Source organism: Prosopis cineraria, unplaced genomic scaffold, assembly GCF_029017545.1.
Source record: "Prosopis cineraria cultivar Desert tree isolate PC_DT_omini unplaced genomic scaffold, ASM2901754v1 PC14, whole genome shotgun sequence".
NCBI lineage: Eukaryota > Viridiplantae > Streptophyta > Magnoliopsida > Fabales > Fabaceae > Prosopis > Prosopis cineraria.
This window is the reverse complement of record NW_026555345.1, coordinates 2,648,450-2,672,191: the sequence shown is the minus strand read 5'-3', so window position 1 is coordinate 2,672,191 and position 23,742 is coordinate 2,648,450. Positions and strand designations below refer to the sequence as shown.

The window sequence follows — 23,742 nt, the reverse complement described above, 5'->3', positions numbered from 1 at the left end:
TACCGGCTTTAGATGTGAAGTTTGTTACAAATTTGATGAATTTATGAAACCCAACCCACATAGACTTTTCTTTCAATATTGACAATTTGAGATTATTTAGAACATTCAATCTTATATATGCGAGTTGTATTTTTGAACATTTCATGAGATGCATTGGTGACAAAAGTCCAGAACTGAATTTGTCCCCAAAGACAAATTGTGCGTTCCCAGCTGTTTCTTTGAGAACCCGGTTTTGCTTTCTCGTGAGCCACTGTTTGAAATTTCAAAGTCTGACGAAGGATAAGAATAATATCTGGAAGAATCAGCCAAAAAGATGTAGAATACAAAGTAAAGTTTAATTTCAAAGACGTAGAATAATTTTCAGTTCATGAATTTAAATTGTATTCTCAATGTGAGGAATACGTTAGTATTTTTATAAACACTTTTTAAATTTTAAAGTATGTTTGATTTTAGTGAGCTTTTGAGATTTAACTCATCTATTTTTTTATAAAAAATAATGTTTAAAGATAAAATTAGTATTATAAATTTTTATAAGCAAGTTCTTTAAATTTTAAAAGATAATGAAATGTAAATTTTAGCTTCTTGGAGTTGTAAATGTTCTTTTAAAACCAATCATACTTGAGTCAACTAGAAAGAATATCATTTTTCTCAAGCAAATGGGAGAGTTAAAAATCATGGTAAGCGAACTACCTTTAATTGGAGGTAAAATACTCCAAATTTGAATATTGGATATAAAAAATATTTTTTTTTAATTGTATGGTTTAAAAAGGTTTTTTTTTTGTTAAAGCTTTTTGGAATTTCATATTTTTATTGTAATAATACTTGAATTACTTTGTTAAGTTTTAAAGTTCGTGTTGATTTTGTAATATTTTCTTTTCTTTTCTATGGTGAACTTCTAGTTGTCTAACTCTATATAACATTTTAATTTAATCTTTTATTTTTATAAAATGTCTTTTAGTTTTCTAATTCTTGTAAAGTTAATTTTATTAATTAAAAATGTGAAATGTTGACAAAACTAGTCTCAAATGATATTTTAATTCAATCATTTTTTATTTTCTCAAATCAAAACTAGTATCTCAACATTTAAAGATGCTTTATTAGATTTTAAATTTTAATATCAACATTTTCTATCAATAAAGCTAATGATATGAATGGTTAGAATTGAAAATATATGAGAACCAACGTTAAAACTTTATAATTAAATGTACTTTTGCCTCTTTGATTTTGTTGAAGTTGTCTTAGTAATATATTAAACTTCAATTCAGAAGGAAAAATATTACTTTCTTGAAAAAAATCGCTCCAGCATGTATTTGCATCTTTTTGAGTATTCCTAATCCCGTGCCATAATTAAGATCATTTGAATTCCCCACAATTAATTATGCCGTAGTGACTAGTGATACAACATTTATCAACATTAGATCCAAAATCACTCCATACAAATATCTCAAATCACAATCACACCTTCTCAAATTAGCACTACCACAATGAATCCTTTAATTAGGGTGGTCAAGCTTAACAATGATAACTTAATTATTTAAGTTTAGCTTAAGAGAAGAGGAATTATATCGTATCAGAAAGAATTCCATCTAACCATACAATTTCAGCCAGCTAGATAGATGTAGACCAAAAAGTAGAGCTAATTACCTAATGAATAACACTCACCATTCGGGAATGGATTGATATTATGTTGAACACGTGTGACTTCTTAAGTGATCTTTATCTTCAAGGTCACCAGAAAAAAAATGGTGCGAATCAGCTGCAGAGTCCATGGTTTGGCGTTCTTATTTTAAAGCAAGAAACATACTTCAAAAAAGTAAAGGGAAAAATTGGATTGAGTTTATATGATAAACACGTCTGAATCTTTCCTTTTTGTTTTTAAGAAGACGTTTTTAAAAAATTAAACAAGCCAAGAGAACTCACTTGAGAAATCTATCCACAGTCCACACTACAACTTTAACCATATAGATATTTATATTTTATCATACAAAAATGCAGAACAATATCTGCACCTACACTCATTTTCATGTTCCAACCTTTGAAATCAAATTCAGAGAGAGAGAGAGAGAGATGTGAACATATGATACAGAAATCTGCAGTCAAGCAGACGTGACATGAAAGAGATTGTTGTTTTGGGCAAATTCAAGGGCTAAAACAAGAAACGAGCAGGGAAACAGCATCCTCAGAAAAGAGCAACCTAGGCTTGTTAAGGTGGCTGAATTCGCCAACAGCCACAGCCAAACCAATAGATCCCATCTTCTGCTTCTGTTGTTGTTGATCAGCCTCCACGTGGGCGGAGCCATGAGGAGCAGATATGGCCTCATCCTTCTCCTTCAGCTTCGATACCTCGTTGGTCCACCTATCAGTCAGACCAGACATGCTGGTATGGGATTATACACACTGCAGTTGAGGAAGATGCTTTCACTCTGTTCTCTCGTGCCACTATTGGGTTACAGTGAGCTGATCATTGTGGAGCAAAATATCCAGCGTTTAGGTTTTTATTATGGGAGATGATGGGGAGGTCGGTAATGTGGATAAGGGAAGAGTGGGGCCCCGCATGTCTGTGTGTTTTTGAAATCATGGCAGCGAACAGGAACTGATATAATCTTATGACAGGACTTTAGTGATCTCTATCTTCAAACTCAATACTCAAATGAGGTGTAAACCAGCTGCCGAGACCATGGTTTGGTTTGGTGTTCTTATCTTGTTAAATAAAAAAATGCATATAAGAATCCAAAATTTAAAAAGAAAGTGTTTAAAAAGTCTATGTGATGAAGACTTGATAACAAAAGATGCTAACACTTCATTTGAAGTATTTAAATGGATTGATTATTCCCTCTTATTCTTACTTAGGCATTCATCATCACACTTGCGCTTCTTTTTTGAGATAAAAGTCAAATTTTATTAAACATAAAACATAAAACATAAAAAAACCCTAGAAAATTAAATTGCAATTTACTATGAATTAATTTTAGCATTTTACAAATCGCAGGATCTGCATCAAATTACAAATTTAAATATATTTAATATAGATATAAATTTTTTCAATTAAGAATAATCATTATATTAAAAAAAATTCCCCCAATTTTTTATATTTGTTCATAGATCACTATACTAACAAAGTACAATCAAACAATACAACCGTTAAGTTTGAAGCAACTCGACAATAACAAGTTGATTGTTTAATTGTTATAAGTGAACACTGATATAGAATAGTTCCTTTTATTCATAAAAATCCCAACGATTGTCACTAGCACATACACTAATATAGTCTGGTACCATTAACCAAAGGACAAATTTCATATGCACGGGTGCAACGAGAAATTTCTAGTGTACATAGAAAACAGAGTGAGATTAACTTCCAGCAGCAATGAAACGAAAATAGAGGCAGAAAATCAGATATATGATTACATTTCTCAAAGGGAGATTAACTGCCAAATCCAGTCTTGACCAAGATTGGCGTCCGATTATAGAAATCAATGAACAGCTGATTTCTATAACCTCTCTCCCGATGAAGGTCATGTGAATATGCATCTGATGCTCAGCTGTAGATTTCCAAGATATACATTGATCCGGCAAGAAAAGGCGCACTGGATCACACCCAGGTCTTCTGAGAACTCAACCCTTCCCGTACCATAAGCATTTCATCAGGAACGTAATGTTCAAAACATGCCCCTTCAAATTGACATGGATGCAAGGAATGAGGGACAAATCAGTAGCATATAGATTGAACCTGTGACGGTGAGGGCATGCCAATCCTTTTTCATCTTCCACTAATTCAGCTTCAAGCTTTGGATTTTTCAGCAGCATGTCCTGAGATAATGCACGTCAAATCATATGCACTGTCTGTACTTACAAGTCTGCCTACGTAACATTGAAATTGAATGGATGGCAGAAGCTGGACATACAGTTAGGCTGTGGATAAAGCAGTGACTGTGATCATTGGCGGCAGGCTACTACTGGATATGGCCAGGCCAGAGGGGCCTGATAAGCCGTGGCTTCAATACCACACGCAAGAGACCAGACCAAAGGATCTATTCCCCGCCATAAACAAACCAAACAAAGCCTGAGGTCACTCCTTGCATGATATAGGGACGGTGCTTAAGCAAGATGCTCAAGTCACAGAGCGTTCAAATCCATGGTGTCCAGCCTTCGTACATGTTGCAAAGATTATCTACACTAGTAGCTTGCTTCAGCAGATAATCCACTTGCTCCGCAATACTAATTTCTCTGGAATAAAAAGAAGAATTACTCAGTATCAATGATAAATTCCAGGCAGATTTCTTCAAGTTCCAAAACTAAGAATACCTGTTTTCAGAAATATCTCGACCTTCTATCTTCATCTCAACTCGCTTCAACACTGACAATGCATATGCATTTTTACCTAGCAGTTTAGCACAAAAAACAAACAACAATGAAGCATCAATTGAATGCTGAACAGTAAATGGCCAAGATATAAGGAAGGACTTGTGAGTCTCAATTGTAAAGACGTCTTCTTGCTCCCATCTCAGTGAGGTGAGGGACGAATGACGAAACCTAAGAGTTGAGAATGTGTCAGCGGTGACACTGATCTACACAGCTGTGGCCTTTACAAATAAGAATCTGTACAAGATATACGACAGCTTTGCACACACTAGGATACCCATCATGTTCATGCCAAGAAATAACTGTCAAACTCAGTCATAACTTGTTTCCACACCCATCCTAGCACTGTAAAACATAAGCCACTATAATAACGTAAAATGTAGCTTTCAAATGTCAAAAGTGACATTAAAGTTCAGGAGAATTTGGAACCTCAAGGTAAATACATTTTCAGCTTACCATGAAGGCTAGATATGATAGTAGTTCAGGAGTTAGATGAAATAAAAGTAAAAATCATGGACTTGATATGTACCTCTTCCCACTCGAGTGCTGGTATTTGAGTTAGGATCCAAAGCTTCATGATGTTCAGTATCATTCTTATCTTTCTTTGAGGAGACTGGTTCGGCTTCACCCTCAGACTTTTCTACGTTCTCATATAGAGTATTCTGGGTATTAGCAGGGATGGACACAGATTTATCAAATGGCAAAGCAGAACCATCAGCGTGAAAAATGGAAGCAGAATTTGAGATTTCTTCATTGGCATTAGGCTCCATGGATTTGAATTCTGAAAGCTTAGAAGATGAGATTTCTTCACTGTCAGTGTGAGAAATTGGAGCAGAATGTATGTGATCAGTGTCATTTCTACTATTAGAGCTTTGGGAAAGCAGTTCTTCATTTTCTGTTGAATCATTTAAGCTATCTGGGAAACTAGCTTCAGTTGAAGGAACGCCAGATCCAGAGCTGCTACAGTAGATGCTATCAGGCGGAGATATCCATCCTTTATCTTCCAATGAAAGATGAGAAAATCCAATAACATCTTCATTAACCCCATCATCAGATTTGGAGAGACTCTCCCCTTCCTTGCCATCGAACTCAGCAGCATCACCACCAGCTGGATCTGATCTTGAGAGAGCAACATCCTGGGATTTTGCTTCCTGGCTCTCTCCTATTCCTTCAAGAGCCTGACAGGCAAAGCGTAAACAGGGGGAAAAAAAACCAACAAAGGCAATTGAGCAGGAGCATGTTTGTGCAGAAAATCCTGCATCCTAGTTAAAATTTTATATTAATACAAAATATATTAGGAAAACAAGATTTTGGAAATGTTGCATTACTTTATGAAGATTTCCAGCATGGAGACTTGCTGTTCTTGCTAGCCTAGTCAACATGGAACAGAGTCCCTTCACAGCTGATGTCAGAGATGGTACTAAGGGCTTAAAGGTCTGGTACGCCTCTCTGATTCTTAAGCAATAAGACTGGTATATAGCCTGTCCATGAATATGCGATATTTCCTTCTTGGTCTCTCTTTCCCTGGCAATAGCATCAGTCATAGCAGCTACATCCTTAGACAGCACGGAATCAAGTGGAAGGAGGATAGAATTTGCCTACCAAAACATGAAGCGACCACAATACAATTTTGATTTTAGGGAAGATAAATGTGTTAATGTAACCAATATACCATTATAGTTGAAAATATAAACTCAGAAACAAGAGAAACCTTCGATAGGTCTTCCATAAGAGACAGGTGAATAGCCGCAGCCTCCTTTCCCAGATTGTAAACATCATGTACGTCTTCAGTTATTGCTAGAACCTTAAAAACCAAAGTAACAAACTCATTTTTAGACCGGAGGTAAGCTATTGTAGAAAATTTTATACCTTTGTCAAAACTCAACAAATATACAATGACAATTACATAAAAATTCTCACTACTATGTCAGGTCTCCGGGTTCAACTTAGCCAAGCAAAGCACTTCACCTAGATGCATATTTTCAAAAGAGATTAACTTGGAAACCCCATAATAGTATCAATACTAACTCTCTTATGGCCTTATGAACCTAGAGACTGAAAACAACATAATTAAATATGAATCTTCTCCAACTATGCATGCATGCATGTACGAATGTATGCAAAGCAATCCACATGTATATCACATGTTTACTTTAGGGTGTCAACTTAGTACCGTTACATGTTTCAGCTGCATGAGCGTGAGTGACTTGAAAAAAAAGCAAATTGGGAAACCTCACCGTCAACAAAATAGTTCTTCATATGCTATACTTGATGAGAACAATTTGAATTAGATTTCAAATATAAATGATAATAAATTAATAATGGACAATTCTAAGTCATAGCTCTGGAATAATACAGAAGAACTTAAAATCAGACATCCTGGAAACCTAGGGACTGACTGACATTTGAAATCAAGCCAATACATTTAACATGAGATAACTTCTAAAATATTAATAGAGTCCCAAGTGTTCCAAAACCCCTGCCTCCATCAACAATATAGAGCCTTATTGTGACTTACCTCCATGAGTTTCTATAAATAATCTGGAATAAAGTTTGAAAGTATACTTCTCATTAATATATATAACATCTTTAACTACAATACCTCTTCAAGCATAGAACCACACTCTGAGGTCAAAGCTGTATGGATCCTTGAAATCCGAGCAAAAGCACTCAGTGCACCAATAGCCTCATAAGCACAATCCCGCATTAAAAGAACAGTGCTTTGTAGATCACCTTGAAAATAAAAAGAACAAATTAAAGCAACACATATAGCCACTATAATAACATTATCACTCGAAAAGAAAACTTGCATATGCATGTATGATTCATAATTAATGGAGTACGGTCATGTAAAAATAATTTTAAGAAGTTGTCCATATTTGACGTGAGTCGAACACTCATCAAATATGACATGTCTTTTCATGCTTAGGATTGATATTAGTGTCCGTGCCTCAAGGTTTTGACATATCAAGAAACAAAACTCCTCAAAAGACTTGAAAACGCCCAGAAATGGGTTTTACTATTGTCTCTAACATTCGAATGACACTGAAGCTCTTCGGACAAGAAGCACAGGACACATGCCTACAGTGCCTCATGCAAAAAATGTAATTTGAATTAGTATAACAAGGTCAATACAGCTCATGATCACTTGGTTGAGGAAACTCGGAAACTTAAACAATACTATTACTTCCCAAAAAAGCCTAAACTGCCAAGAAATGACCCAACTCTACTGGTTTCCCCCCTCTCAACTACTAATATAATGCAATGAATAGTTTGAAAAGAGGGCATCTTACCAGAAGCTGACTTCGCTTTCAGAGAAGCAATACAGAGTTCATTAGTTGCTGCATATAATCCATTGGAAGCAGCTTCAACAGTGCTTTGTGCAAGCTTCCATTCTTGCTCGGTACCTAGTACAGGAAAAAAAGCATAATTTCATTTTCCATATGGGTGTTTAACTGAAATTAAGAGACTCTAATTGTCAAGGAATATTGTAAGCGTAAACTCACGTGTATAAGAATGATAAGTTACATCCAATCTTGTTAGTGCATTCAAGTATGCTTGCTGCCATGTCTTGCCATCAACACTAGTCCTGAGAGGATAAGGCTGGCTGGGGATAAGCAAATATCCATCTCTTGATGCTTCAAACTCTAGCACTGACATGCAAAACTTCACAATGTCAGATGCCTTTTCTCTAAATTCCCATAATATATGCCTCCGCATCTTAATATGCTCATGGAATTCAGGAGGAATTCCTAAACTTTTGTTTGAAGCAGTTCCAGAAGTGCCAGAACTCGGACCTGCACAAGCCCAACTCATAGCTCTCTCAAGCTGCCCTTCAGCCACAAGAGAATTTCGCTCACAGGATTGAAGGCCATCCATTGACCTGGTGATTTTTGACACAGCAGATTGTATATTTTCCAATAATTTAGATCTGCTGAGGTTTAAAATAATCATATTTAAGCTGTCATTGCTATCAATGTGTTTCTCAAACCTGACTCTTCTGCTATATGATTGGCTCATGCTCACATCATGCATCCATTCAATCTGAACAATCTCAAGGGTTGTTTTCCTAAGAGCATCTTTCAACTCATTTACTTGTCTATTCATGAGGGAAGCAGCTGACTTTGCTGCTCTAGCAGTTTCATGAGCATTACAGTATTCTTCGAGCATAAGTAAAACTTTTCTCACAACCCCATCTCTTTTCAACTCATCTAAAACAATTTCCTTAGTTGCCTCCGTTAATTGCTTCAAGCTCTCAATTTCTTTATCCAAACAAGCCAAAAAGCTAGGAGCAACTCTTTCTTTTAAGTACTTATTGACATGTTTCTGTAGCTGGATCTCAAGCTTTTTCTTAACAAAATTGAGTGACTGGTCAAAGCCTAGGTTTTGCTCAACAGATGAAGCAACATCACGTATACATGCATCAAGAAAGGAATCTATCACACCTATTTTCCAAATAAAGAATGAATGACCATCCAACAAACCACTGACTTTCCAGACACATTCACATATTGGATTCCCAGAATTTATCAAATCTGCTAGAGCCTGAAATTCACTTGAGTTGATTGCAGAACCATCAGCTGAATACAACATACTATCACAGGATTCCAATTGCAAGAACGGCTTCACTAGTGTGGCCAATAGTGCTTTTCTTCTTAAAATATGTGGCTCTCTTTGTTCTTCAGGAAAGACAAGTGATTGGAAATGACTCTCCACAGAAAAAAGAGCATTTTTAATATCAGCTTCTCTCTTTATAAGCGAAGAAATCCTCAGATCCCTCTGATTCCATGTTTGATGGAGTTGATCAAGCTGTGCTCTACAAGCTTCCTCTTGGGATGCAAGTTCCTCTGCCTCTTCCCAAGAAAGATGATCTCTGCCCTTGACTGCAGCTTCTTCAAGAGCAAGCTGCTGCTCAGTAATAAGACCAACCTTAACAAAATAGTTCTGCTCAAGTTCAACCAGTGATACTCTCTCCATTTCAACCTCCACAAGCTGCTCCAGTGCAGTATCTATGGACCCTCGAACTTGTGAGATTAACCCAAATGCATCCATAACTTCTGAATGTAATGAAACAGCAGACCGTATTACATCAGGTAGAACAATTTCAGTCATTTGACTAACCAACCCATTACAGGAAGACAAAATGGTTTTGAAAATAGAAACCCAATTGCTTTCAGAAGGGAATTTAGATTTACTTTTATTGAACTGAACAGTATGAATGTCCTTCCCAATCATTTTCCATAGATCACTCACAAACTCTGTCACAAGATTACATTGTTCTACTTGCACTTCGAACTCTGTGAAAATAGCACTAGAATCATTTAGCAATACATTATGTTCGTTACTTATGTTAAGTACTCTATTCTTGACCTCATTATAAAGCAAGCTTACAGCAATGTTAAGAATTGATAATGCTTTTTCCTTCTTCTCTTCCAGGTCACCAGGCAGTCTAGTATTGTTTGTTTCATCTTGTCTAGATTGGACTGGCGATGTACCATCTTCCTTTCTTAAGAAACCACTTGACTGCATAAATTTCATAAAAGCTGACAAAATTCGATCTTTAGCCTTTACTTCTGAATCTAAGCCTATGGTACTCTCTAGTTCTGCACGCTCTTCTTCTAATTTCTCTATTTCTACAGCATGTTTATCCACTTTAAGACAAAGATCATCATGTCTGAATTTTATAGAACCGATGCTATCTCCATGAAATTTTGCTACAAGATCAGATGCCTGCCTCCTGGCAACAGAAAGAATTTCAGAGGACAGGGCATTGATTGATAGTTGCAGAATTTGAGCCCACCCATGAACTGCACTGGTTGTAAGGTAATTTAAGGGTAAGATTCTTTGCAGAGCCAAGGAATATGCTTGCAGCGCAGTGATGGCAGAAGCAAGTCCATTATCTAACTCAGACACAAGTTGAGAAATTTCCCTATCTATATCATTGCATTGTGTCTGTGTTGGCTCAGGAACAACAGTTAGAGGGACACCAGCCACAATGACTGCAGATGTAAGAGACAAAGCTTCTTCCATGTTATTCAGCTTATAAGAAGCATTTACTTCTGGGATTATATTGCATTGCAAAGCATCAAGAATCCTTCCATGTTGCTCAACCCAAGTTGTTGCCTCATGAGCTTTCTCTGTAACCATAGCCTTTGCTTGGGCAAATTCCCGAGCCTGTATTTCAAATGAAGCTCGGATTTTCTCTGATTTACTGGTTGCTTCGGCAACAATTGACTTAGCAGATGTCTCATGCAGAGTAAGGTTAGATCTGTCTTGGTCAGCTCGATGAAATTGAGTAGAGGCAAGCTCATATTGATTTAGAACATTGGTGAACCTCTGTACATAAATTTTCAAAGTCAAATTAACACAAAATACTTACTGATCGAGATCTACATAAAGTTAAGCTTCAAGTGTAGTTAAGAATGTAGTGAAACTTTATCAATACCTCAAGAGCAGATTCAACAGCTGGGAGGCTAGTCAATAATTGATCATGGTGTTCCTATTCAAAGATTAAGGGGAAAAAACCATATGTCAGGTGCATCTCAAGAAAGCATGGCTGGTTGTTTGAAAAGATGCAAGATAATCAGCTTCAGTCAATGTTTCATTTTCAAGCACAAAAGGATCGCATGAATAAATAGAATGAATCAAGCACCTCAGGATAGCACCTGAAAGAAATTCTAAATATCACATGTAAGATAGATACTAACTATCATCTACACATATACATTGATGCACACGTTTGTTGGTTATTCCAAAGCACCTCCAACCCAAGCATCAACTACTTGGACTAGAAAAGATTGGAATGGAGGGTAAAAGATATAACAAACATTTTCTTCCTAGACAAAAATGCATATGCAACTTTTATCTCTTAGTTGGATAAATACCTGTAAGGGAACACGAATTTCCTGCACTCGAGATGCAAATAGACTCAAGCTAACAGCTAATTCCATGCCTTTTCTTTCTTCACCACCAATAGCAGCGTCATCATGAAAATCACCCCGTGTCCACTCTACAAGTGGATCCCAAACAAACACTTCCAGCAACATCAAAAGTATGTCTTTGTTCTTCCTTAAAATGCCAATAACTGTCTCACAGTTTGCTCTGAAACTACCTTCTATTCCAGTCAGCCCTAAAGCTGTTTCAATCATCTGTGTAAGACGGAAAGGAACAATCTCTGGAACTTTTAATCTTTGTCCTTTATCAAAACAAACATTATAATCAATATGTACAATACTCCCACTGCCAAAATCAATAAGGATGTTATCCAAATGCCTGTCACCCAGACCCAGAATATGTCCAACCATGCTCATTGCAGCTACACTTCCAGAATACCTACAACTTAAAAAAAATATCTATAAGCGCAACTGTACATGATTTCCTTTATATGTCGCAAAATTTTATTGAAGGCACATGCCAGCCAAGGATGAGTTTGGAAACACATTGTAAGAGAATGGCCAATAAATAGAAATACCATTATTTATTTGATATCTAAAGAGAAACAAGATCACGGTCAACTCCAACTAAAGTCTGACTTAAAGCATCGACCCACTAATTTTCAGGTGTCAGACATGGACACTGGCATGACATGCATCTATCATGTGCTTTGTGAGGACATGTCACAACCAAAAAGTTACCTTTTTAGCTCGAACAAGTTGATCCCGGAAAAAAAAGGGTACACAGTTTTTTTAAAAGAAAGAAAAAGGATAGGATGAGATGCTTCAATACCCCATATTGATAAGATATAAAATGTCTTCCCAAATGGTTTGTGCTGTACATGAAAGTTCCACATATACATATATATATATATATATATGCATGCGAGCACTTGCAGGGCCTTAGCCCAGTGAAAGGTCTGCCTAAAATAATTTGGCATCTGTTTATAAAGTAGATTTTTAAAAACTGTGCAAAATGTTCAAAATAGGATAGTGCTGGTTGTGGTTGTTTCTTTGAAAATAGGTTGCTAAATGGAAAGGCTAAAAAAATAGGATTTGAATATGACCCATACATGGTGTATATATAATGTCTATTTTTTCTATGTTCAATGTCTCTGTCCATGTCACCACACTTCATAATTTACTGAACATTTGACATCCATCATAAGCAGAGATTGACATCTATGATTTTTGGATTAGAAGGTAATTTAAATCCCAAGTTTAAAAGTGGTGAAATCATGCGTTACAAAATCTAGATCCATAACAAAGGAAAGGACTCAGCTATTGTATGTATTGTGATGCAACCATAAAATTCATTGGTAAAGACTTCAAGATTACTTGAATCTACCTCTTCATTTTTGAGCTGAAGGCTTTATATCCTTCACTAGCGCACCATAATTCTTGGTGCAGAAGATGCTGCGGCACCTCCTTCATGAGATCAAGTAGAACTTTACGTTTGACTTCATGAGGCCAATCTCTTCGAGAAATTACCCTTTTGATGCCTTTCTCTTTAAGTGCTGGTATGATCTTCCCATAAAACATATCACTGGGCCGAGGAACAGGTGGAGGAGCAGAGGGTTTTGCATTCACAGTGCCCACTGTTGCAAGTTGTGCTAGCTGGACACGGCTTTGCCAAGATTTAAATACACTGTATATACTTATCACATTATCCACCCATTGGATAAGCCCTGCCCGGCCACTTATTGGAGTGACAGAATAATAGCGAATGCCAAGTGAGTTACCATGGGTAGAAGAAGAATGCAGAAAACCATTTATAGCCTGCAGCAATTGCATTATTCTAGCATCAAGGCGCAGATCTTCTCGCCCTTTAAGGAGATATGTGTATGTCTGACCATCTGAGCCCAATATAACAACTTTTTTAGGCTTAGTTTTTGTTGATAAGATAGTGACTTGTTCATGGAAAGAAGCAATTTTAACAACCCCTTGGAGATCAGTAGCTTTGTCAGATACTGGTATTTTGAGTTGTTTCTCAAGACCTGGCATTGGAACATCTGAAGATGATAACTGAGCCAGATGCGGCGCAACTTCTTGTAAAGAAATTGTAGACTTCCTCTGGTAAGAAGCCAAGGATGCAGCAATACCATCAAAAGGTCGCCACACATCTCCTAGACCTGCAGCAGATGTGGGGGGAGTTTTAAATGATAAAATTGCTGATTTTAATTGTTCTTGATACTCTTTCTGGAACCAAGCTTCATGAGGGGTCTCAGGTTTTCGAGCAGTTGAAGCTAAACGACGTTCCAAGGCCACAACTATTGGTGCCATCATTGCAGAATATCGAGCAGAATTTATCTTGTTCTTCTCATTCTGACTAAGACTGATGTTTTCTGCAATCCTTGCTGCTTCCTCTTTCAGCACATTTACACGCCTCATCACATCTGCAACAAGACTAACTAAGGCCCAATTCCATCATCAAAGAAGACAGAGACAAATATCCCATAAATAGGAAATTTCAGGCATGTTTGGTTTCTGTTTTTAAAATTGTTTTCTGTTATTAAAAATAAAAAAATTTGTTTCAGTTTATGGGTTTAAATGTTTTCAAAAATGTTCTCATATTTTTGTTTTTTAAAACAAAAAATGGAAACAAGTTAGAGCTATTTTCGTTTTCTTCTTTTATTTTTAAAGCACATTATATTTAATTATTGTAAATTACCTTCAATTATGGTCAACCACTATCATAGGTCATCAACATTAACCATTGGCAACCACCACTGTCGGCCTCTTTTAAACTCTCAAATTGTTTTCAAATTAAATTAATCAAACAGATTATCATTTTATTTTGTTTTGAAAAATAATTTTTATAAATTGGTTTACAAAATAGTTTTTGAAAACAAAAAATGAGAACAAAACCAAACAAGCCCTTCATCATTTATTCTGTCTTGTAGGCAAGGAAAAGAGGCATAATGATAAACCAAAAAAACAACCTGTGTGTAGATCCTGAAGAGTACTGAGCCACAATTCCTCCCAGAGAACAGTAACATTGCTGAGTTCATTTATCATTAGCTGAACATCCTGAACCAACCTAGGGTAAAGTTCCCTCTGCATGGTAAAAAGTGGGTTTTAGTAGTCTCATTCTCATACAGTAAGTTGAATGGGCAAGCTCACTAAAAATTATTCAAAGCAATAATTGCTCTTGAATACAGCCAAATTAACGAGCGTATATTATGATGAATATGTCTGGTCGAAACTAACAGGTTCATATCAAGAAACTTACTGAACAGAAAGCTGGATTACCCTCTTATTTGTCATTCAACGTTTGAAAACAAGCTATTGAGTGCATATCATGATGCCCCTTACTACAATCAGTCAATGCTCCAAACACATTTGAGAATAAAAAGCAAACTTCAGATAGGACTTCTACTTACGCTAGCAGGTCTTCAGTATTCTACAAAGCTGGGAACATATTTTAGCATGCCACCCAAGCCTTAGGTAAACGAACCCGCCAGAATAGAATGGCAATTTGGATTTTGGATTCACAAAGTTGAGGCCATGAGAACGGAAGAGGAATAAGGTGCATCAGGAACAAACCAGGATACACAGGTCTCATTTTATTTGCAGAATCAAAGGCCATGGAAATAGAAAAAGAATGATAAAAGATATGGATGGAAAGAATTATGTTTACTATAGTTAATAATGGAATAGGAATATGACAGGTACCTTAGCTACTAAGGCATGAAAACCAACCCACTTAAATACCCTATTGAGCATCCCATGCCACTCAATATGAGACTTGGTATCCCATATTACCAAGTCTCCATAAAATACCTTTCCAATAGTTTGTTGGGTAGGATAAAAATAATGAAGAAATCAGAACAAATGAGAGCAAGATGACAAAAATACCTCTAGCCGAGGAAAAAAAATATTTAGTTCAGAAATTTTTTAATTAAATTTAAATTTAATTTCCTATAATCCAAGAAATTATAATTAGATTTTATAAAATTTATGATATAATTTTTAATATTAAACTTTGTTAGTATTTCATAAAATTTATTAATATGACCACTTTTATATTATTATAATATTGCAAATATTTATTATTCATATTTACAAAATGGATAGAAATAGTACAATTGCAAAAAGGATGGCTTGTTATCTCCATCTCCTCCTTCGTGCCAATGGAAGGAAAAAATGAGCTCGAAGTTCAAACCCTTCAAAAAGCTTTTATACTATGTATCCAAGGGCATATCTGGTAATCAACTTTTTCCCTCAGATATTTTATTGTTGACACCAAAACACACAGTAATCCAATTTACCACTTCTTTCCCATTGATCGCAGAGCACGCAGTGAACCAAACATATTAAGGATAAGCTATTCACCGTTTCCATCTCCATCAAGCTACTAAATGGGGCCACACTTGGACTTTTTCAGGTTGAGAGGCAATCAAAGAATAGCCAATTTATGGTAAGTAAAGACACAACCAAGAACTACTGGTAATTATTATTATTATTATTATTATTATTATTATTGCCAATGAAATTTACTAGCAATTATTGAAACATTTGCCCTGCAGTAATTTAACACCCAATTATCAACATGACGTGAATGGAAAATAAAATTTTGAAAATAAAATACACCATATCAAAGAGAAATTTTCAGTACCAGACAACTCAGCACATGATGTAGCTCTTCTGAAGGCCTCTCTTCATAAGCATTAACATCAACTAGTGTTGGGTACACTATGGAACAAGGAGACTGCTTAGCCAGCATAATCAGTAAGCCCTCCAGATGCTTCCGGATCACTTGTTCATGGTGAGAACTTATGCGAGCAAATAATTGAGGGGTAACTTCCTACAAAAGACAACCATAGAATTCCATAAAAACTATCCTCTATTGAGAAAAATGAAGTAATTAGAAGTAAAAATGCCAAGATCCAGCATGCAACCTGCCATGGCAACAAAGGGACAACCATAAGAGCAGATTCAAGCGTATCTTTCAACTCCACACCATAATTGAGAAGTATATGCAATATGTACAATATAGCCCTCAGAGTGTAGCTTCCAGTCTTTTGCTTCAAAGACTCATCATTGAAACAGGCATCTGATTCTGGCAAAGCTGGGTAGATGAATAAGAAAGATATTGTATATAACCATAAGCTGCATGCCCAAACAGGGACACTCTTCTCCTCCTCAAAGACCACCAAATGTTGACTAAGTCATCCAAAGTAGATATTACATCAGATTCCCGGAGCCCAAGATTTGCATTTAACAAACAAATTTTTAACCGAGAAGATAGCATGACTGAAAGACTTTCCCCACCACAGTTTTCTGCACCTGGTGCCGCAGCCACTGTTTCAATAATATTCACTAACTGCAGCACTAATGTTGTTAGAGGGTTGTCGCTATTTGATTGCTCTTGTGAATCAAGCCAAAATTTCCAACCTTCTTGTTCATCTTTGAAACATTTCATATCACCCTTGTCCTGTAAAAGGTTCAAAATCAATGATTTAACCTGTTGTACCTCATCCTTAGTCAACTTAAATCTCTCAGGTGAAACTTCAGAAATAAGTATTGGAGAGAAGCACGAACGAAGGGCAGCTTCATTATTATTAAGTTGTGAGTCCTTGGCTTGCTTGAAACACCAAGAGGCATAAGAAATCCATGACTTGCCCATGGTGGGGCAAATGCAAGTAGACAACTTTGTGGATGTGCCAACAATCTCCTCAGTAACCTGACCCACACTATGCTTAAATCTCATATTCTCTTCATTGCCATCCTCATCAACTGAAGGGATTTCAGCCCTTTCAAAATCTGCAAGTATGTTAAGAACTACATTATTGGGAGTCCAATCAGAATAATTTTGCCTCAGCCACTTTGCAAGCTTCAAGCATGCTCTGGCCCTCAGAATCTTCTCATCAACGTCAGACATTCTATAATCTAAAGAAACCATACAAGGACGCAACAATGACCAGAGGTTTGTGAAAGCATCTTCAAACTTGTTTTCTGCATACAGTAGCAGAATGCTCTCATACTGTAAATTTAAAGAGAGAAGATCACGATGCCTCTCTTCAGGACAACTGGATATGCAATCTTTGAGACAGTTTTTCAAACGATTTGCCAACAATAGGTTTCTTTGTCTTCGGGCTAAATTCAGCAAATTCATGCAGAGCTCCATACAAACTGAAGAAGTTGAGAACATTGCTTGGTATACTCGAAGAACCTTCAACCATGGACTACAATCTTGACGGATTTTGCTAATAGAAGATGGCACCGACTTAATATAGGAATTTAATATTGACTGAGCATGTTTGGCCTCGTCATGTGTTGATTTAAGCTTGCAATCCTCTTCTAATAAGAAAATGCAGTGCAACTGAACAGCAAGAGGTGTTGCTTCAGCCAACCCTTCAAGTGGCAAAATAGATAGAGGCTCCTCCAACATTGATCTAGCCTTCTGCAAATCAAGAATCACTTTATCACTCTTTCCCCCCTTTTGGAAAAGCAATGATTGCAAAAGCATCTGCTCACTCCGTTGCAATGCTATTTTTGGATCAAGGGTGAGTTCACTGCTACTTTTAGGTGTCAAATCTAGGCAAGACCAAGCAGCCTGGTAATCACCCTCATCAAAGCGTGCCAACGCATAGATTGCATTAATTTCATTTCCAGCCATAGTTAGAGCCCCAGAATAGCTTTTTCCAGCATGCTTAGAACGAAGTAGTTGCAGCTCTAATAGCCAACTTTCAAGAGATTTCCAATCTGATACAGCAGTATAACTCTCAATTACTCGTGCAATGACAAATTGCACACCATCAGAACCAAGAGAACTAAGTGACTCCTCTGTTTGTAACAAGTGAGTAAAATGAGCAGCAGCACTTTCATATTCACCTCTTGCCTGATATACAAGCCCTGTTATCCATGAAAGAGGGCTGGCTGTGCCAGAGTCATTGAAGGATTGGTTATCATCCCCAAATAAGGAAGAGAATGTTATTGAAACCCAATTTTGCAAGCCAATCAAAGACTCTGGTTCAAAACTCCTGCAAAGAGATAGTGACATGTGCCTTAAAACTTTTAAGACATCTGCTTTATACCTTCCTCTGATACTATGTAAGTTCTCAGCTACTTGAGCTCTTGATTTTTCCTTCAAAGCTGACATGGAAAGATTTTTCAGCTCCTGCAAACGTAGAGTGCAGTATTGAATAATAGCATCATTGCAATGTAGAGCCAATCCAGCATGCATCATTGGTTCACATATACGAGAAAACCACTCTTCACAAACTTTTTTGTTAGCTCGAAAGAACAAAGAACTCTGGCGGGTAGCAGATGGTAAAATGACAGAACCCTCATATGCATTATATACATTTTTCTTTAGAGCCTCAACAAAATCCAGCAATAATCTCATTGGCAATAGATGAGCACCAGAAGATCCTATCATGCTTAAATTTCCATCATTTTGCTCGTTATCAAGATGTAGAAGGTGAGCAACATCCAAAAGCATGCGCTCTAGGGCAGCGAATGTTTGAGCAGGTCCACCAAGATTGGTCCTAAGACGCGTAGCAATACAATACCTAGCAGCTTCTTGTACAGCCCACCAGGCACCAGCTAATGAGTTGACAGAACATATTCTTTCAAGAATGTCTTCATCCACTTTTACATCCAACCATACAGCATTAGCACCAAAAGTTCCAGTATCTTCAGGCTGACTAAAAATAGAATCTCTTGAACTCTTGCAGCTGTGAATGAGCCTCTGAATCCAGGAAGAAAGAGGCACCTTCCATCTCTGTGAAATGAAACTTAAGATAGACACAAGTTGTTGTGAATGCAGTTGCAGGGGCAGCTGCTTCAGGGAAAATACTTGCTTCCAGTGCAAGTTGGAAGCATTGCCTAAGCTCAGGTTAACATGCCTAAATCTCCCATAATCATAAAGGCCACAAGCATATACAGTAGTAGGCAAAATATGGGCAAGTAACCTCACATATGCATCCCGTATCTCAACAACTGGATCACCAAGTTTCTCAAGTATCACTTCAGCTAGAGGATAAAAACAAACCGGATGTAAAAGTTTTGCTCGCAGAAACACCTCTAAAGTTATTGCAACATGTGATCTCACTTCAATTTCTCTGTCAAATGTAGCAGCTAAGAGTGAGAAAACTAATTTCACTACAATATTAGCATGTCCACATGGTTCATAGGAATAAGCACTTGCATTTGAGATCTCATTAATAGCCATAACAATCTCACAGAACTTTTGGCCCCAATGTAGGGCTGCCAGTTTAACTGCAAGAGGAGACGAAACCTGAAGGCCTTTAATCAGGAGCAAGCTATACTTGGCTAGATAGCCAGTAATCAAAGCTGAATGGCCATCACTTAAATGGTCAGCGCTACTCTCCTTTTTAGTTGGAAATTCTATAAAATCATTATCATAATTCCGGTCTCTCACAGAGCACTTGATCATGAGCTCAATTGTAGTCAGCCTCTCTAGTGACTTGAAAATGGCAACCTGCAACTCCAAGTAAGGTTGAATAGGGATTTCAAAAGGATTCAGCTTTTCCGTAATAAAAGACACCAACTTTTCTGACCTCCTAACATACATGGCAACAATTTCTGTTGGCCAGTCAAATTGCTATCCACAGCCAAGGGAACACATGCCAATAGAACTTTCAAATCAAACTTGATTAATGAAAATAATTCAAGCTTAGAAAATGTTCTTGAAGTTGTGACACTATTGAAATCATTTGTATGATGAATTTTTTTTCCTAGCATAGCCTTCAACACCTCCAGCTCTTTCATCATGGAGGTAACTGCTTCATTGACAACTTCTTCATTTCCATGTTGAAGCAGGAAAATATAAGTGGCAGCACAACTTCCTGTTACTAAATGATTTGGATGGAACCGCAGCTGAGAAATTGGTGCATCAAACTGCAATAACTTCTGCACAGATGATGCAAGGAGGCCAAGCTTTTGCAATGATAATAATTGAAGATTAGTTTTCAGAACCCCATGAACTTGAAAGGATGTAATTTTCCTATATCCAGCATGGTGAGTTGTAGCGTCCATGTTCAAGCTTTGAAATAAGATATCAACAGCAAGAGGATAAAAATTTGAAAATTGTTCACACAATATTTCTGCTAATAGGGTCAAACACTTCCAAAAGTCTTCAATCCATTCAGACCATCCAAATTTTTGCCCAACCACTGATAAGCATCTCAACAAGTGAGGTAGCATTGTGCTAAGGGGTTCACTTATTTGTTCAAGAAGATTCATTTCCAGCAACCCAGAAGCAGTAGATTGCAGAATTGTTGAGAAGCAAGAAAGTAATGCCAGAAGCCTTCGAAATTGAGGTGGGGTTCCAGGTGTTCCATCTTGAAGCAAGACCTCCATGTCACCCAAAACTTTGTCAGTAACCTTAGAGACATAGCCAAGCTACCAACCCAATGTTTCTGAAATTGCAAGAAGCTATCCATTATAACACGCCTTTCTGATTCAGCAAGGTCTGGTACCAATGCCCATCCAAGAAGGAGGTCAACAATGTCTGGAAAATGAGGTTGAAAGCTTCTTGAGAATTTCACCGAGATCAATGTTATAATTCCCAGAAGTCGATGCAATAAACTCAAGGAGGTTCTCTCATCCTCAAAGAGTAGCTGGCATGCTTTGAGAATCGGCAAAACATACCTCTCAGATCCAACAACATCTCCAACATTAAGAAACTCTCGCAGACCATCCAACGCCAATTCCTTAGTCCCATCAACTGCACCAACATTACTTAATAATGGCAACGCCCAACCAATAAACCTGTCAACTAAACTTGCAAGTATGACATGGTTCTGTCTTCCATTTGATGCAACAGGAATTGAACAAATGACAGCACAGAGAGCACCATAGGCTATAACTGCTGCCTGACGCACAGCATAAGATCTGTAGTGGGATTTCCCAAGAAGGGGGAAAATAATATTTCGGCAGAGTCATATTTGGACAATGAAATGAAGGTCTAGTTCAGGACAAAAGCCTCTCTATTTGCTCATATTAACCACTCAAAATAAAATCCCTGCTAAATAATAATGTAATATGCAGAGGGGCGAATTGATGGGACTAAAGCAGTATATTCATTAGCATAAAACGAAAAAAACAGAGGGAAGAAGCCTTAAAAAAATGCTTTGGAGTTCCCTTCTGCCTCTAACACAGTGTCTGTAAGACCTACAATTTGTAACATAAATTACTTTCCCACAGCCGATGGATTCTTCTCTTACAAACGGAATGAACCATACAAAAAGCAAACGACTATTTTCACTCAAACCAGTTCAGCGGTAAAGATTAAACAAAAATCGACTAATAAAAAGGAGAATAAAATAAGAAAACGATACGCATAGCCAACAAAAAAACTGGTCAGGCAGACTCAAAATTAACCAATAGCCACAGAAACGGAAGGGGGGGTACTTACTTATCAGACAGCAGTTGAGAAAAACCTTGGGTGAGGAAAGCGGCGGAGTGAGTGACAAGGAGCGAATTGTGCGGATATACAATTGCGCGGTGAAGTGAGTTAATGGCAGCGAGTCGAGGAGAGTCATCGTCGTCGGAAGGGGCGGTGGACGAGGATGAATCGTCCTTTGGAAGAGCAACGGAGAGAAGCGCTGCAAGTTGTTGCTGATGATGATGGAGTCCTTGCATCATTGTGTCGAAGATTATGGTTTTGCATCTCGTGCTTCTACTCTGACTTCCTCCATATCTTGCACTGCTTCCTGCATTTCTTTTGCCCAGAGCAAGTTAGCAAACACGAACGGATGGTCCATTCCATGAAATTGCAATGGCGTGCGAGGGAGATATATTGATTTTTTTTTTTTAATAATCCGGAGATATATTGATTTGATGATCTTTGTAAAAACTAAAAAGGTGTATTGTGTGAAAATTTTAATATCTCATAAATTTTTAATTAATAGCAGACGCTGGCTTTAGGGAATAGTAAAAATAGAAAATTGAAGTAGCATGTATGATAATATTGAGATGACTATGAGAAACATATTAAAAAAAAAATCTAACATAAACATATTTAAAAACAATAAGTGTAACATTTATTAAAGGAAAGTAATAAAAAATTATTTAAGATAATCTGTACATGCACATAAAATTAATAAGGAGAGAAAGGCTAATTTTGAACTTCATAAAGAGAAGTGGAAAAGGACCCAAAAAAAAAATTTTGTAAAAGTTATTAAATGAAATCTCTTAGTTGATAATAGAGTAAAGTATATATTTAGTTTTTTAAGTTTACGCAACGTTTCATTTTAATCTCTTAATTTTATAAAGTATATTTTTGATCTTTTAACCCTAACGTTGTTAGTTTTATTTTAACGAATGTTTACATTAAACTTTCAAATATTGATAAAATATTTTCAGATATTAACATGTTAAGTTTAATTTTTAAAAAATAACAATGACAAAAATAATCATTTGAAAGTAACAATGCTAGGGTTAAAAAATTAAAAAGATACTTTACAAAATTAAATAATTAAATTGAAACTTTATATAAAGTTAAAGGACTAAACATATACTTTAGCCTTCATAATATTGCTAGAAGGTTTCGTTCAACAATATTAATGATGATGTCTTAAGTTTTTCCTTTTCCTTGTTTGACCAGAAAGATCTTTTAGTTTGGACAAAGGCTAATAATGGAACTTACTTTGTGAAACAAGGTTTCTCTTTATTGAGAAATAATTCTTTGAGCTTTATGCAAGTTTAGGGAGTGGATTGGAAGAAATTATGGAAAATTGACTTACCTTTTAAGTTTTGCTTCTCTCTTGAAATATCATTCATGAAGCCATTTCTACTTCTGATATACTACAGAAACATCATCTTCAAATCTCGACTCCTTGCATTTTTCAACGATGATGAAGAAGAAACTCTAAATCATATTTTCCCCCACTGTAATTATGCAAGATTTGTATGGTTTTCATCAAACCTTGCTCTCAGATATAATGAAATGAATGATATTAAATTTTTCCTTATATCCTAAATTAATCAAGCTTTATTAGATAGGGAATGGCTACATCAGTTGAAAGAAATTCTTTTGCTAGTCTAGGCAATTTGGGATTTTAGGAACAAATTGAAATTTCAAGATGACAATATCAATCCCATATATGAACATAAGAAGGTTAATTGGTGCTTATCAAGCATTAACTTTTCCTCAACTGACTCAAACAATTCACCGCTTCGTGTAGTAAGCGATGAATGGAGCAGGTTCCAAGTGGATTGATGGATAACTGTTTTTTAAAACATGCAAGAGCTTGAGAAGGTTGGTTCATCTTTTTTTGATACTAGTGAGAAGAGGGACATGAGAAGACATAAGTGCATATTTAGTAAGTTTCTTATTTTTAAAGACTTTTGTTTATTAAATGGCAGAATTGGAAGGGCTAGTATGGAAGAAGATCAACTTCTTTTTTCCCCAAAGGAGTTGCACTCCATTTTAAAATAGATAACTAATCTTGATGATTTTGGTTTACCTAGTTTC

At 36.6% G+C, this 23,742-nt stretch overlaps 2 protein-coding genes across 2 annotated transcripts; both read right to left on the bottom strand.

Moving 5' to 3' along the window:
* Window positions 1–1,920: 1,920 nt before the first annotated feature.
* LOC129293604 (uncharacterized) lies at window positions 1,921–2,539 on the bottom strand. The gene has a single exon (XM_054931657.1). It carries the CDS (start codon window positions 2,374–2,376, stop codon window positions 2,140–2,142), a length of 237 nt encoding a protein of 78 aa, XP_054787632.1. The 5' UTR covers window positions 2,377–2,539; the 3' UTR covers window positions 1,921–2,139.
* A 661-nt stretch (window positions 2,540–3,200) lies between these two features.
* On the bottom strand, window positions 3,201–22,031 carry LOC129293175 (uncharacterized). The gene is given in 18 exon segments (XM_054930982.1): window positions 3,201–4,227; window positions 4,306–4,381; window positions 4,892–5,540; window positions 5,691–5,960; window positions 6,074–6,166; window positions 6,965–7,095; window positions 7,656–7,769; window positions 7,869–10,698; window positions 10,808–10,861; window positions 11,247–11,694; window positions 12,643–13,690; window positions 14,237–14,351; window positions 15,913–16,101; window positions 16,196–16,350; window positions 16,401–19,853; window positions 19,856–20,632; window positions 20,635–21,158; window positions 21,682–22,031. Coding segments are annotated over 18 exon segments (11,256 nt in total). The 5' UTR covers window positions 21,912–22,031; the 3' UTR covers window positions 3,201–4,127.
* Between the last annotated feature and the right edge of the window lie 1,711 nt (window positions 22,032–23,742).

Coding starts and splice junctions, on each gene's coding strand:
- LOC129293604 (XM_054931657.1), bottom strand. CDS start 2,376: ATGTCTGGTCTGACTGATAGGTGGACCAACGAGGTATCGAAGCTGAAG.